General features: G+C 40.2%; 1 protein-coding gene across 4 annotated transcripts in view; it reads right to left on the bottom strand.

The window, feature by feature from the left end:
- DNAJC6 (DnaJ heat shock protein family (Hsp40) member C6) overlaps nucleotides 1-15,635 on the bottom strand; it is a 158,703-nt gene that overhangs the window by 50,029 nt on the left and 93,039 nt on the right. For all 4 annotated transcript variants that reach the window (XM_025395980.1, XM_025395988.1, XM_025395998.1 and 1 more), the window contains 3 exons: nucleotides 1,625-1,775; nucleotides 465-514; nucleotides 203-351 (listed from right to left, as the gene is read on the bottom strand). In XM_025395980.1, the coding sequence (XP_025251765.1) occupies nucleotides 203-351; nucleotides 465-514; nucleotides 1,625-1,775 (350 nt within the window). The remainder of the gene's footprint in view (nucleotides 1-202; nucleotides 352-464; nucleotides 515-1,624; nucleotides 1,776-15,635) is intronic.

Genomic DNA, 15,635 nt, shown 5'->3' with positions numbered 1-15,635 from the left:
ACTTTCCTGTAAGTATCCTCACCCAAGGAAAATCTTTAGGCTATCTCATAGCAGTCTAATAAATATTCTGTGGACAGAAGTGTCCAGAGTGTATGGTTTTTCAGCTTTAGATGCCTAAGGGCATATGCTTTAAGGTTATCTCTGAGGACGAAAAACACCATCACGTCTTCAACAGTATGATCTCAGGGCTAAAAATCCTTACCCGGCTGTGAAACTTGGCAGTTCGATAAGACTTAGGTGACAGATTGTATACTGTGTAGTGGTCAAGATGTCTGGAATCCAAAAAGCTTCGAATGTCATCAACCTGATTCCTGAATCCTATGTCAACATTGTCCAGAGGAAAGGACATCACTAGGAGAGAGATCACACAGAAAGAAAACAGGTTAAATGTTTAGGTCTGCTGTAATGATGGGCAGCAACTGGAAGCTGAGCCAAAGCACTGTTAATAAAATTGAGAAACTTACCAATAATTCTGGAGGTAACATAAGTGAAGTCTAAATCTCCCTTTGTGTAGCTAAAAGCAAGACAAAAATGGGCACTCATTAAAATGATCCAAATATGCCAAGATTTCTCTCTCTCAATCACTTGCGCATATGAACTGGGACACTGCTGTCTAGGGGGCAAGTTTTGACTCCCCTCCAGCCCTTCTCTCTAACAAGGAAGAATCACTGAGAAAAGACAGCCCATGACCTCAGGGGAATAAATATGCCACTCCAACTGGTGCATTCTAATGCCCTTGTAGATGCCACTTCATGATCTGAATCAATCTCAGAATAGAAACCTCTGCTTATTTATCAACACCAATTGTTCTAGCCTCTTTGCCTACATGGAAATATCTTCCATAATTGTAAGTGGCTAAGGCGTAGGGGAAGAAGTGGTTGAGAAAAAATAAATGACACCATTTTTCTGCCTACCAGACCCTGGTTGAGAATCAGAGGTAAGAGTAGTTTTATCTTTTAACAAAGATTAAAATTTTGATTAATATATTGGACTTGACATTTGAATTTCTGATTTAGAACTGCATATTATAACTCAAAGTGACCCTAAAATTTTCTAATACTTAATAATAAAAAATAACTCCTATGACCTGCTTATAAGAATTTTCATACACTGGAAGCATAGAAAACTTCTCTCACTGAATAAATGTTAAAGGGCTAGTAGGATACAAAAACAAAGTTCTGATTTGATTACAATCCATAGGTAACACTTAATCAGATTGTATGTATATTTTAATCTCATTTAATCCCTAAACAACCCAAAGACACAAATCCTGTCAGGGTATTTTTAAAAAGCTCAAAAAAAGCTCAGAGAGGTTAATTAATTTGTCTGAGGGCTCCTAGTTAACAAGGGCAGATATTGCATTAGAACCCAAGATGTTTGATTGTAAAGACAGGGAGGGCAACTGTTATGCTCTAATGTGGCAATGAACTGAGTCCTCCCAGTCTGTGATTATAGCTTCTAAAGGACTTAACTTTATGTCTTCAATGACATTTCTCAGTTGATCAGATCCCATAAAATTACATCCCAAAATTGACACTCTTTGAGCCAGACAAGTAGACAGCAGGTAACCAGATCCTTTGAGAGCATGGGGATCCACTCAATTAACGGGGAAGAATGTGCGTACCTGGTCACAGATTGTATCACTCTAGAAGATGTGTCTTTGAGGGTGTCTTTCAAGTTGTCCTTTAGGTTACTAAAGAGCCTCCCTGCACCTCCTTTTACCATGTCAAAGAGACCTCCCCCATAGCTGGGCTCCATGTCTGGAGATGAGGCACCTGCCAAAAACAAAAACAAACGAACAAACAAAAAAATGATGATGGCAGAGAATCCATGGAAAACCAATCCCTCTTCATTCTTAAAACATATACAGACTGTCTTTAAGAGTCTGGGACAGATATTCCTGGAAATTGTGTCCCGCTCTCAGAACTTACAGACTCTGAGTTATAGCATTGCTACTGGTTCTCAGGGGAGACCGAGGTCAGTCCTTCACTGAGTCCCAGGTACAGAAACCTCCAATACTGCTGCCACTGGCCATGTGTGACAGTTGAGCACCTGAAATATGGCTAGTCTCAACTGAAATGTGCAGTAAATATAAAACACACAACATATTTCAAAGACTTGGTGCAAAAAAAAAAGAATATAAATTATCTCAATATTTTTATACTGATTACATGTTGAAATAATAATTTAGATATATTGAATTAAATAAATTATACCTTTAAAATCAATTTCACCTGCTCCTTTTTACCTGTTTAGTGTGGATACTGGAAATTTTTTAACTACATATGTGGCCTTTATTGTACTACATTTGGACAGTGCTGCTCCAGAGAGACTGCTGAGGAAAGCAGTAGTCAACTTCAGTGAGTTGAGGGCACTCCTCTGCCCTTTGATGAAGCTGACTATATTAGAAATCCCATTCCATGGCTGTCCCTTAAAGCACTGGTTCACTTCTATCATGAAAAACGCCTTCTGAAGGGGCTTTAGTACAGCTTTTAGGCCTTAGGATGCATGGTGGCCATTAGTGCTATCTGTCAAATATTTCAGGTTCTCTTCCCTTATAGCTTCTTAAAATTGTGCTTTTTGGCCCCTTGTGCTTAGCTCCAGTCCAGGGTTTCTCAATCTCAGCACTATTGACATTTTAGGCCAAATACTTCTTTGTCGTGTGTGTGTTGAGGGGGCTGTCCCTGTGCACTGGAGGGTGTTGAGTAGCATTCTTGGCCTCTATTCATTAGATGCCAGTAGTACCTGCCCCAACCCCCACTCCACCTCTGAGTTGTGACAATAAAAAATGTCTCCAGAGACTGGCAAATATCCTCTAGTGGGGGCAAAATTATCCCTGGTTGAAAACCACTGCTCTAGCCTATGATGTGTGAGGGGAAGTGCTGTGTATCACAGTGTATGTTGTGCATCACTTCCAGGGTACATTTAACTGTTAATATGATATTCTCCATAGTTTCTCTCTCTCTCTCTATTTCTCTCTCCTCTCTCTCTCTCTCTCTCTCTCTGTAACTCTGTACCTCTGTATCTCTTTCCCTTTGCCATAGCAACTGGCAAGGTTGGAGACTGTGGCTGCTGGACTTCTGGGTCCCAGAGACAGGAGCTATGTGGCAAATGACCTTTGATGACCCAGGTGACCTTTGATGAATATTTGGCATGAGTAAGTAATATGGTTTGGTTCTGTGTCCCCACTCAAATCTCATCTCAAGTTGTAATCTCCAAGTGTCAGGGGAGGGACTTGGTGGGAAGTGATTGGATCATGGAAGTGGATTTTCCCCATGCTGTTCTCGTGACAGTGAAAGATCTGATGGTTTTAAAATGTGGCACTTCCCTCTTTGCTCACTTTCTCTCTCCTGCCATCATGTAAGATGTGACTTGCTTCCTCTTTACCCTCTGTCATGGTTGTAAGTTTCCTGAGGCCTCTCCAGTCATGTGGAACTGTGAGTCAATTAAACTTCTTTTCTTTATAAATTACTGAGTCTCAGGTAGTTCTTTAAAGCAGCGTGAAAACAGATGAATACAGTAAGAAACACCTGTTTGTTAATAGAGGCCACCGATCTTTTGGGAATGTTCATAACCAAAGCACAACCTAGCCTATGCAGGCTGATACAGGAAGGAAGCAGGAATCTGTGTCGAGGAGGTGGCTAATGTGAACAGTGGCCAGGTAGGGCTTTAAGGCCTAGCAGTCAAGAGCATGAGTCATTCTCACCTGGGTTCCTGCCCAGCTTTGCTACGCCTAGCTGTGTGACCCTGGAAGTCAGTCTTTATAAATCTCTTTCTTTCCAGCTGTAAAATAGGGATAAAAATTGTGCCTACTCCATAGGGAAAGATTAAATAAGTACATATAAAGCTGTTGGCATGGTACCTAATAAATCTAGGGGTCAAGAGAACGTAGCTAAACTCTATTATGCCACATCCTGAAATTCCTGTATTGGTGGTATTTTTAATCTTTGTTCACTTTCCAACTATATGATGACAAAAGACAAGAATGGCATCTATTCTTTTTTTAAAATTGCAATATATAAGATTTTCAAAATAAATATTAATAAAAATATTCATGTAATAGGCACTATAATTGCTAACATATATAAAACTTACTATCTAGTAGGTATTTTTCTAAGCATTTTGTCTATATTCACTCATTTAATCCTCATAGCATCCCTATGAAACAGATAATATCATTATTCCTATGTTATAGATCAGAAAACCGAGGCACAGAGGTTAGGAAACTTGTCTAAGGGCATACAAGCTAGTGAATATTTACTAGCAGAGTTGAGATTGAGCCCTAGGCAACCCTTCCAATCACATCCCTCTTTCTTCTCCTAATATCAGCCTGAATTTTATATTTATCATTCCAATTAATTTCTTCAAACTTGTATTACATATGTTCGTATCCACAAAAAATATTTTAATATTATTTTCCAAGATTTCAAGCTGTACATAAATGGTTTTCTATTTGAATAATTTTACAACTTTATTTTTTTCACTTACTTTTGTTTAAAATTCATCTATGCTGGTACCAAATGCAGCTTTAGCTCAATTAATGTGTATATCAATTACCCCACTGATGGACACGTAGGCTATTTGTTAGAATAAGCAACACAGTGAGGAACACATCACTTTGATAACATACACAAGACTCTCTCTAGATTATACCTACAAGCAGAATTTGCCAGTAAATAAGGTATGTGCATGTTCATATATCTAGATGTTGACAAATCATTCTCCAAAGCAGTCACAGCAGTTTAAATTCCTACAACTAGTACATACGTGTTCCTTCACTCTATATTCTCCTTAACACTTAGTATTGTCAGACTTCTACATTTTTACCACTTTGTCAAGTATAAATAAGTATCTTACTTTGGTCCTATTTTGGTAATTTCCCTGATTACTAGTGAGGTGAAGTATCTTTTATTATGTTTACTAGCCAGGTGACTGTTCTTTCAATCGTATTTCAGGTACCTACTACACTCCTACATGCCATTTAGGTGTTCATACATATATATATAAATACATGTTGACTGTCCTGTTCTTCCATCCTGATCTTAAGAGCTATTGATACCTAACAGATGTCTAAGTCACCATTAGACATCTATTAGAAAATGAGGCTCTGTTAGAAATTGCAAAGAACATTGAGTACTGGTAAACAAAAAAATGAATGGACATATGAACAAACATTAATCATTTCTATCACTAACTGAGCTCTCCAGTGCAACAGGAACTGTGCCCAGACCTTTATGATAGTACAGTTTCATATAGCAGGAGAGTGGAAGTGGTTATTATCCCCAGTTTACAGATGAAGCAACAGAAGCTCAAAGAAGGAAAGTAACTCACCAAAGAGTCCAGTTAACAAGTGGAAGAGTCAGCAATTCAAACCCAGATCTGTGCAATTCCAAAGCCTTGCTAATCTACCATTTCACACTATTCTACAGCTCCACTCAGCTCAGGATTCCAACAACTATAATCAAGATGAGCCTTACCTGCCTATACACAACTGCCTCTCTCCTACTCCCTGCTCTCCTCCACCTCCCACCCACACACCTTTCATCTGGCTGCTCTCAGCGGCAGATGTCCCCACAATAAGCACCCTCATAAATCACTGTATGCCAGGCAAACCAAGCCAATCTCATTACGCAGGCAGCTGAGCCTCTGTCTCCCCTACCGCTTCACAGCCCTGAATAAAAGGCCAGGAACAGGTCTAATGGGCAGCTCCACAGACTAGGGCTAGTGTTACAAATCTGAGAATGCTCTCTTGTGTCCTGTTTCATATGAAATAGAGCACATTATTTCCCTGTAAACACACCCCCCCCCCACCATGTAAAAATCTGTATCGTGTTTTTGTTTTAAATATAGTGAGGACAGAGCAGCATAAAATGTTTATAATTCTCCCATTTCCATCCCTGTAACATTTTCATGTGTTCAGTTTGAACACCCCTTTGATATATAACTGTTTAAGAGATGATACCAAATAGACTGGATGTCTCTTCAGCTCTCAATTTTATGCTGGAACAGAACTACAAGGCATAATAAATATCCTTGATTATCTAAAAATCAGACTCTCACCATCCCTCAGGCTGCATGCTCTGCTCATTAGAGCTTTGGAATGCCGCAGAAATCAGAACAACTTGCCAGAGTCCATCTGTAACCTTCATATATTCAAACTGTATGTTGAACTGGCCAGGACACACGAAAAAGAAGAGGGGCATTATTTGACGTTGCTCTACTGGTTCTTTTAGGTAGATATTCTGGCTTTCCCTGATGAGCCACATAAGTGCCAAAAGTGTAGATCCTGCAAATATTTTAGCCTAAGCTAGTTGAAAGAAAGGGCAGAGAGGTTTCAAAACATGGCACAACGAAGAATAAAATGGTGCAATGAGAAAGAAATGCAGAAGAAAAACAATGACCACAGTAGATCAAGGGGTAACAAAGTGGATCCCATGGGCCGGATCCAGTCCATGGCCTGTTTTTGTACAGTCTGTGAAATAACAATGGCTTTTACATTTTTAAATGATTGAATAAAGGTCAAAAGAGGAATGATGTTTCATAACGTGAAACTGATATGAGGGTCAAATTTCAATGTCCAGAAGTAAAGTACTTATGTTTACATCTTGCCTATGGCTGCTTTCACGCTACCATGCAGTTAAATAGTTGTGACACAGATCTTATGGCCCACAAAGTCCAAAGCATATACTCTCTGGCCCTTTAGAGAAAAAGTTTTCCAACCCTTGCATCAGATGGTTAACACCACTTGTGTTCTTAGGAATGCAGAGCTTGCTACCTCCAACACCTTTCTAAATGCTTTGGCTAAAATGGCACCCAGTGGAAAGAACACTCTGCGCTTACTAAGGTTCCCTTACAGGGTGTAAGGGAGTGGAGGTTAGGACATTAGAGTTGAGACAGCATGTGAGTGTCATCCAAAGAGAAAGGTCCAGGTCTGCCTCTAAGGCTCCAGGTAGATTCTTGCTTCATGATGTCTTGTGGTGTGAAAATCTAAGCCTACCAAAGACAAACATCAGAGAATTGCACTTTTACCTCTGAGTCACTTTACCAGTATAAGAAACAAGTTTTCCTTGGGATTCCTAATGTTTGGGAAACTAGAAGCAGTATCCTATTCCTTCCAAATTGTAGGAACCTGACCAATTCTTGCTCTCAAGAGTGTTACAAAATTTGTTTCCTGGGAGAGAATTTCTGTCCCCCACTAGATTGCTAGTTAGCTGTTATCATTTATTTGTATCGAGCTTCATTCCAAAAGAGATCTGAGATGATTCAATAGTTATTTAGAAATTATATAAAGAGGGTAAGCACAAATGCTAGGGCTAGTCTTAACTGCCTTAATGTAACTAAAAATATTAAAAAGTAAGTGTGGCTGCTTTTCATAGACATTTTATTGATTTCTTAGCTATGGACAAAACACTGTGAGAAGTGGTATGGAAGGAGGAGTGTCCATAATGCATAGTGATCATCCCCTCATATGCTTATTCAGTATATGCCTGTGGCACCCTGGGCTGTGGATAATTCCATCTGGTCCCCTAGGAAGAAATGTTCCCCCATAAATTACTGTTGTCAAAAGAAGGATGGTATGCAAGCACTTACCAAAAAGAGACGTTCATCAAGATACTGTTTACCATGGCAAGAGGCTATAAGTGATGTATTTTTTTCAATAGTAAGGGAATTAGTTAAATATCTCTAATAACACCATATGGTTAGCTACTAAAATCACTTTGTAGAAGAGTACAGATGGGCATGGCAAAGGCTAAATGAAAAATAAGCCGGCTACAACACATAATCCACAGTATAATCTTACTTCTGTAAAAGAAAACTATCTGAGTTTAGGGAAAGAATTCAGAGGATACAATAAACATAAAATAATAACAACTCAAACCTACTGAATGCCTACCACGTACTAGGCCACTGATCTAAATTCTTTATATGTAGTAACACATTTAATCTTCACAACTACCCTATGAAGTCAATACCATTGCTATCTTCATCTTATACACAAGAAAACTGAAGCAAAGACACATCAGTGATTCACCCCAGGTCCTACAGTTAGTAAGCCAGGATTTGTACCCATACAGGCTATTCTAGAGTCCAGGCTTTTATCCACTACATTTTCAAAACAGTTATAGTAATTAACAGTTATAGTAATTATATTTAATTACATCTGAGAGAATCATGAGTGATTTTTGTTTGTATGATTATATTTTCTAAATGTTCTACAAGTTACATTCATTAGTATTTTTTTTTCGAGACCAAGTCTCACTCTATCACCCAGGCCAGCGTGTAGTGGCACAATCTCAGCTCATTGCAACCTCTGCCTCCCAGGTTCAAGTGATTCTCCCGTGTCAGCCTCCTGAAAAGCTGGGATTACAGGTGCCTGCCACCATGCCCAGCTAATTTCTGTATTTTTAGTAGAGATGGGGCTTCACCATGTTGGCCAGGCTAGTCTCAAACTCCTGACCTCAAGTGACCCGCCGGCTTCGGCCTCCCAATGTGCTGGGATTACAGGCATGAGCCACCATGCCCGGCCACATTCATTAGTTTTACAATTAAAAACATGTTATATAAAACAAAGAGCCAAGTGCTATGCTATTCAAGTTTTATATGTCCTTCCTCAACAGCTGTAGAGACCTCCCTACTCTTGCATGATTCATTACAGTTTAGAGTCACACAAGTTTCTCAGTTGGCCTGGGAGAGACAGGCAAAGGCTGCCAACAGCCTTCCAAGAGCCTGTGTGCCCCCCTCACTCCAAGCAGGCTAGGGGTTTGCCAGGAAGGAACATCCTTCTACACTTGACTCATTCTAAGACTTCAGACCTGGCTTCCTCACAGTGGTAACTGTCTCAGCTCCAGCCTCAATACTCAAGATGATCTAATATGCTGAGGACAGGGAGGAGATGGGCAGCAACTTGGCACCAACTGCAGTTCTTGCTCTCAAGAACTCAACCAACGCTTGGCACCAACTGCAGTTCTTGGGACATCAGCCTTCTTCTGTGAGTCCTCTTGGACTCCACAAAGACGCTTCCACAGAACATTACTTTTCCTCTTTCCAGAACGTTTACATCATCCAGTTCTAGTAAAGTGAGTTAGTATCCCATAGTGTTCAGGATCAGCCTTTTGGAGAGATGACTGATAAAGTGAACTTGGCATTAGAATGTCATATTCGTATTCCCATTCACCAGTGGGCATTTTTCTCGGTGGTTAAGAGTTACAATGTTAAAAATGTCTTGTCCTGGCTTCTATAAAATTGGCAACTGTGGGATAGAAATCCCTGAAACTAAAGCGACTCTGTAGAGATGCCCCATTAGCCCCTGCTCTAGGGAAAGCCCATTCCTTCGCAGTGCTTGGCAAAGGGCAAGGAAGGAACTAGTGTCATTATCACAAAGGGCTTCGTCATCCTTCTTTATAACAGATTTTTCAGCTCTTGGCTCCCAGCAGTTAGAGAAATGGATCATATGGGCATAACAAGCAGATATACCATGGAAAAAGTCACTGCCTTGGCTTCTAAGGCGGCTTACGTCTCATTGCCCATTCATCTCTCCAGGGAAGCTTTGAGGAAATGTAATGGACTCTGAGAAGAGAGGTCTCAGATTTGAGACTTGGTTTTTCTGCTTAAAAGCTGTGTGACCTTGAGCATGTCATTTTATTCCTCTAGGTTTCCTTCCCCCCACCAACTCCCCACCCTATAAACTGGAACTAATTAAGAACAAAAACTTTTCTACATGCCTCATGTCATCAACAGGATCAAATAAGACCATGCATGACATTGTGATTTTTATGTAATGAGATCTTCTAAAATGACCAGAAATTTTTATTTTTTTAAATTTATTTTATTTTATTTATTTATTTTTGAGGCAGAGTATCATTCTGTTGTCCAGGCTGCAGTGAAGTGATGCAGTCTCGGCTCACTGCAACCTCCACCTCCTGGGCTCAAGTGAGTCTCCCACCTCAGCCTCCCGAGTAGCTGGGATTACAGGCACACGCCACCACGCTCAGCTAATTTTTGTATATTTTTTTTGTAGAGACAGGGTTTCACCATGTTCCCCAGGCTGGTCTCGAACTCCTAACCTCAGGTGATTGGCCAGCCTTAGCCTCCCAAAGTGCTGGGATTACAGTCATGAGCCACCATGCCTGGCAGAATCTTTATTTTAATTCTTAGAAATTCAGCACTCATGGTAAATGATTCCAAGGAATGCCTCCCACAAATGGCTGGGAATCCAACTAGAAATTAAAAATTCAGAGGAAAAAAGATAACATTTAGCAAATAATAAATCAACAACTCCCTATGCCAAACAAGAGGTTAGGCATTACACAAGGCAACCCGTGTTAAAATACAGGCTTTATGTCAGCTTTAGTTCAGCCAGAACTGATTTGGATCCCACTTCTGCTATTAGCTGGATGTATAGTCTAGAGAAGTCTTGATTTCCTTATCTGTAGAATAGAAATATTAATAGAATGGCATATAGAAGATAAAGCCACAAAAAATGCTGCCTCTAGCAAAGTTACACAAGCTTGGCTAGAAAAAAAAAAAAAAAAAAAAAACAGGCCATGCTATTCCATTTCAGGGTTAACAAAGCCAGACTGGAGATGTGCCTAGCAAGCCTCCCTAGGGTAAGACTCTCCTATTGGTGCATCCACGCTATGGTCCATGGAAACTCTTCACTTTTGACAGTTCAAAGAACAAATGTTTAACAGAAAGGTGAACCTCTTTATCACTCTGAAGCTTCTGCTTCTCATCTTGACGTGACCTGGTGCCTGGTGGGAGGACTTATTATGAGTTATTTGCAGGACTAAAATTCAGGTTCACTCAGATTCAGTGGTACTGGTTTTTGAAATATTGCAATACTTCTGTACTAGGTGGCACGTGGTACAAGCTACAGCTGTGGCCCTGGACACAGCTGCTCAACAGACCAAGAGGGCAGAAGAAGCAGGGGCATGTGTAGCATCCACGGAAGGTTCCAGCGGAGCTAAGCACTGGCAGGCAGAGGCCACAGAGCAGGTGGTGCCAATGAGTCAGGCTTTCTGGATTCAGGCCACATAGGAAGCACAGGCATCCAAGAGCATCACAGCTCTTACAAGTCAATAGCACACCCAGCCCTCTTTGTACTGCAATAAAATGCCAGGGCCCTTGGGATAATTTTTTTTTTTTTTTTTTTTTTTTTTTTTTTTTTTTTTTGAGACAGGGTACGGCTCTGTTACCCAGGCTGGAGTACAGTGGCCCAATCTTGGCTCACTGCAACCTCCGCCTCCCAGGCTCAAGCGATTCTCCCAACTCCACCTCCTGAGTAGCTGGGACTACAAAGGTGCACCTATGCCTGGCTAATTTTTGTATTTTCTGCAGCAACGGGGTTTCACCATGTTCTCAAACTTCTGAGCTCAAGTGATCTGCCTGCCTTGGCCTCCCAAAGTGCTAGGATTACATGTGTCAGCCACTATGCCCAACCAGAATAATCAATTTAATGGGGAAGTTGCTGGAAGGTTTGGCTGGCATTCCTCATGTCAAACCATGGCCCAGATGGAGATCATTCAGCTAGTAACAATAATACTGTTCAGAATGTCCAAAAATCAATTAAAAAATTGGAAATTAAAGTGGTAATTTGTGCTATAAACAGTGATAATATACATGTGCATGTGTGTATTTATTTACAGAATAAAAGGTTATAGTTTACATTGATATATATTGATTTCTATATTATGCTAGTGTGCCAGTTATTAAAGCTTTTGTCATCACTACAGACACCATGAAATCTGTATGTGCACTATTTCCACACTCACTTTTCAGGACCTTAATGGGAAAAGTACTAGACTATGATGGCTCAGCTCTTTCCCAAGCTATGGGATAATCACAAACTCAGGGTCTCAAAGAATATAAACATAGGAGAATGAATTAAGTGATTTCCTAAGTCCCCTCCACCTCTAAAATTGTTTAACGCTATCATCCTCATACAAAGGCCATCTACTAAACATGTACTCTAGGCTAGACACTCAGCTAAGCAGTTTCCATAAACAACTAAATTGGATCCTTGCACTAAGCACAGTGGCAGGTGGGAGTCCCACTGAGGAAACTGAGGTTTTGGTGAAGTTTAGTAACAGTCACAACAGAATGAGATGAAGCTGGGTTTGGCTGGACCAAAAGCCTCTGCTCTTATTCACCTCCCCATCCTGCCTCTTTCAAGAGGTACTTTTTGTCTCTCATGCCTCCATTCTCCCACCTCATTCTGTCCCTCCATCCTAGGACTCAGAGCAGTCAGCTTGCATTAAAATTACTTGTGAATGAGTCTACCTCCCCTCAACTCAATTACTTGCTACTGAGTCTTTAATAGCAAGAAGCATGTTTCACGCCTCTTCACAGCCCCCTAAGTACAATATATAGCACACAGTAAGCACTCAATAAAAGTATGTGAAACTGAGCTGCTATGGAATGCAATAACCAAAGAGAAAATGGCAGAGATAGCAAGGAAGACCAAACAGATCAACTTTGGCAGTGACCTAGTCTTTGCTTAACTGTAGGTAGCAAATATGACCAGATGCTTTCACTGTTTCACTGTCTCCTCAAGCTTTTCAGAATGTCTGATTGCAACACTGCACCCACTGAGAAAGCCTGTCTAAAAGATGGAGATTTCATGAAATACAACATGAGCTTTATTGTAAAGAAGGCTAATATTTGATGGGAAATGTTTATCTTCAAAGAGATAAGAGGAGCTAATTAAGAAACCAATACTAGCTCCTCTTTCCCAGAAGGATCAACAACATGAAAAAAGATTGATAAGAGTAGAAAAAAATGAGAAATACAAAGTAATGACTACATTAAAACCAAAATGGACTCTGCGTAAAATAAAGATAGGGCACAGTGTTCATAACCAGGCTGTTGGTGCTAGGGGAATTCTAGCCAAATGGATGTAACACATTTTGTTCCTTCAAGGATCAAGGAAATCAGGCTACAGTTGCCAATCCAAATTCTACTCAATAAACTCTCATATAAAACTTTACATGGATATTGCTAATAATTTGATTCAACAAAGTATTTATGATGTGCCAGAGAAAAGGGGTCTAAATAAGGAATCTTTACTCTTCAACATGTGGACCAAATAAAAGGTTCAGCATTATGAAGTAATAATAATCAAATCTATCCAATGAGATCAGAATCCCCAATAGAAACCTGAAGAAATAGAAAGGGTTCTGCACACCACGTAGAACCTCAACTCCAGAAAGTGAGTGGCCATCAATTGTTTTTTTTCTCTCTTCTCTAATCAAAAGATCAGGGCTTAAAATGCATAAAATGGACTACGACATTTCTCTCTTAATTACCACCCTGGAATAGAGAAAATGTCCTTGCCATTATCTGACCTTGTCTATGATAGAGAACAGAGATAGCAGAGGACTGATGGCCTGCTTTAAAAAAACTGCAAAGAGAAAAATAAGGCAAAAATTTTCTGTTCAACATTTCAGTTCCATTAAAGAGAGACAAGGGAGACAATATAGACACCAAAGGGTGACTGAAAGAACTCTATCAGTCTTCCCAAATAACCCCCCAACACAGGTAGAATTTTAGAAGACCAGTATGCTTGTTATGCATATGCAGTTCTAAGAAGTGTTTCTCAAACTCCTCCCCTTCCAGCAAGATTGTCTTTTTTTAGCTCCAAGACAGAAATTCTGGAGCTGCCATTGCAAGCCAACTTCTGAGAGAAAGATCAAATTATTGTTCTCCAGAAAAGTAGCAGTGGCTGTGGATGGATATTGTTTGTTGTTTACAAGATCAAGGTAAGTGTATATATGCTATGTGCTACATACAACACACACATGTTTTACACATATACCAAACTGGCCTTCCTACATGTTAGGCACCATGCTAGGAATATACAGTATCCCACACATTAAAACTGAAATACATTTTTGCTCTTATTTTTCAGATAAGGAAACTGTGTCTCAAAGAAGTCAATTCAGGCAAGCAGGCAGGCTCTGTGGCACAATGGATAATGCATTGGACTTCTAGCCTAAATCAAAAGAGAGTCAAAGAGGTCAATTCATTCACCAGGTTACTTAGTTAGGATATATCCAAATGTCGGTGTGAAGACAAGATTTTCATTTCATCAGGCACAGTCAGGAACATAACAGTCAGAGAGCTGGAAGCCCCCCTTGGACAATGAGAGGAAACAACCCAGACTCATAACACTTTAATACTCAATGGGATATTAGCAATGTATCCCTATGCCTCAAATGGATGCACCAGGAAAATAAAATGACTTCCCCAAATCATTGCCATGACTTAACTTATTGAAAAAACAGCCTTATTGAAATTTACATATAAAACTATATATTGAAAATGTAAACATTTTATAAGTGTTAACATGTAACTGTGAGGCCGGGCGCAGTGGCCCATGCCTGTAATCCCAGCACTTAGGGAGGATGAGGCGGGTAGATCATCTGAAGTCAGGAGTTCAAGACCAACCTGGCCAACATGGTGAAACCCTGTCTCTACTAAAAATACAAAAAAAAATTGCTGGGTGTGGTGGTGGACACCTGTAATCCCAGCTACTTGGAGGTTGAGGCAGGAGAACTGCTTGAACCCGGAAGGCCGAGGTTGCAGTGAGCCGAGATCGTGCCACTGCACTCCAGCCTGAGCAACAAGAGCGAAACTCCATCTTAAGAAAAAAAAACAAAAACATATAACTGTGTGTGCATACACACATGTATGGATGATTCATTCTTGCAGTATATTTGATCAAATTATTCTGCTATGGTGTGGTATTCTATTGTGCATTGTCTATACACAAGATGGTGAAAACACAGAGTACAACTCAGCACTGTAGCAAATATACGCATACACATACACCACACTCAAAGGGATCTCACACCAAGAAACATGTCAGATAAAAGTCCTATCCTTTGCTAAATATAAAATACCTAGACCTCCTGGAGAGTAGAGATCCTCTGACAATTCCTCAGAAAGCTGGGGCTACTTTGAACACTTTATAACTACTTTAAATAATTTACATCAGCAGTTCTAAAATACGATCCCACAACCATCAGTTTCAGAATTTACTGAAACTGGGGTCTTTACTGAAAATGCATATTCCCGATTTCTACTTCCCACCAGGATAATGGTATTGGACTTGAGCTCCTGTGATAAGTAGATAAGTTATATGAAACATCTGTTTTTAGGCATTAAACAACAGTCTAAAAAGGACTGAGATCTCTGAAAGAAAGAAAACACACAAGGTGAGCCTCACAGTTGCTCCAGCTTTTTGCCTGGAGGACTTTCCTATTACCATAAAATGATCTAGAGCCCAAGTAGAATAGTGGTCCTGCTGAACTGTGAAGGCAGGGATCAAAATACAAAAACTGCTAAGAAGCTGGAATATGTGGGACAATATAAAAGAAAATAGGGAGAGGCACAGTGTGGTCATAAGGGATGGGGGTGCTGGAGGGATGGGAGGAAAAACACTGCATGGAAATTCACCCTGAGAACTTGGCTGAGGTCTAGGCTGTGAATATAGAGAGTAAGACTTCACAAGGCCCGGCAGAGACTGCCTGATGCAGGTTTGAGAACTAAACCAGCACTATATACCAGAGGTTATAAATGCTGGCGTATGTTGGAGCTCTAGCATAGCCCAAATGGAAAGCTCTTGCTAAGCACCT

Source organism: Theropithecus gelada, chromosome 1, assembly GCF_003255815.1.
Source record: "Theropithecus gelada isolate Dixy chromosome 1, Tgel_1.0, whole genome shotgun sequence".
NCBI lineage: Eukaryota > Metazoa > Chordata > Mammalia > Primates > Cercopithecidae > Theropithecus > Theropithecus gelada.
The sequence above is the reverse complement of the archived record's forward strand: the minus strand, read 5'-3'. Positions and strand labels throughout refer to the sequence as shown.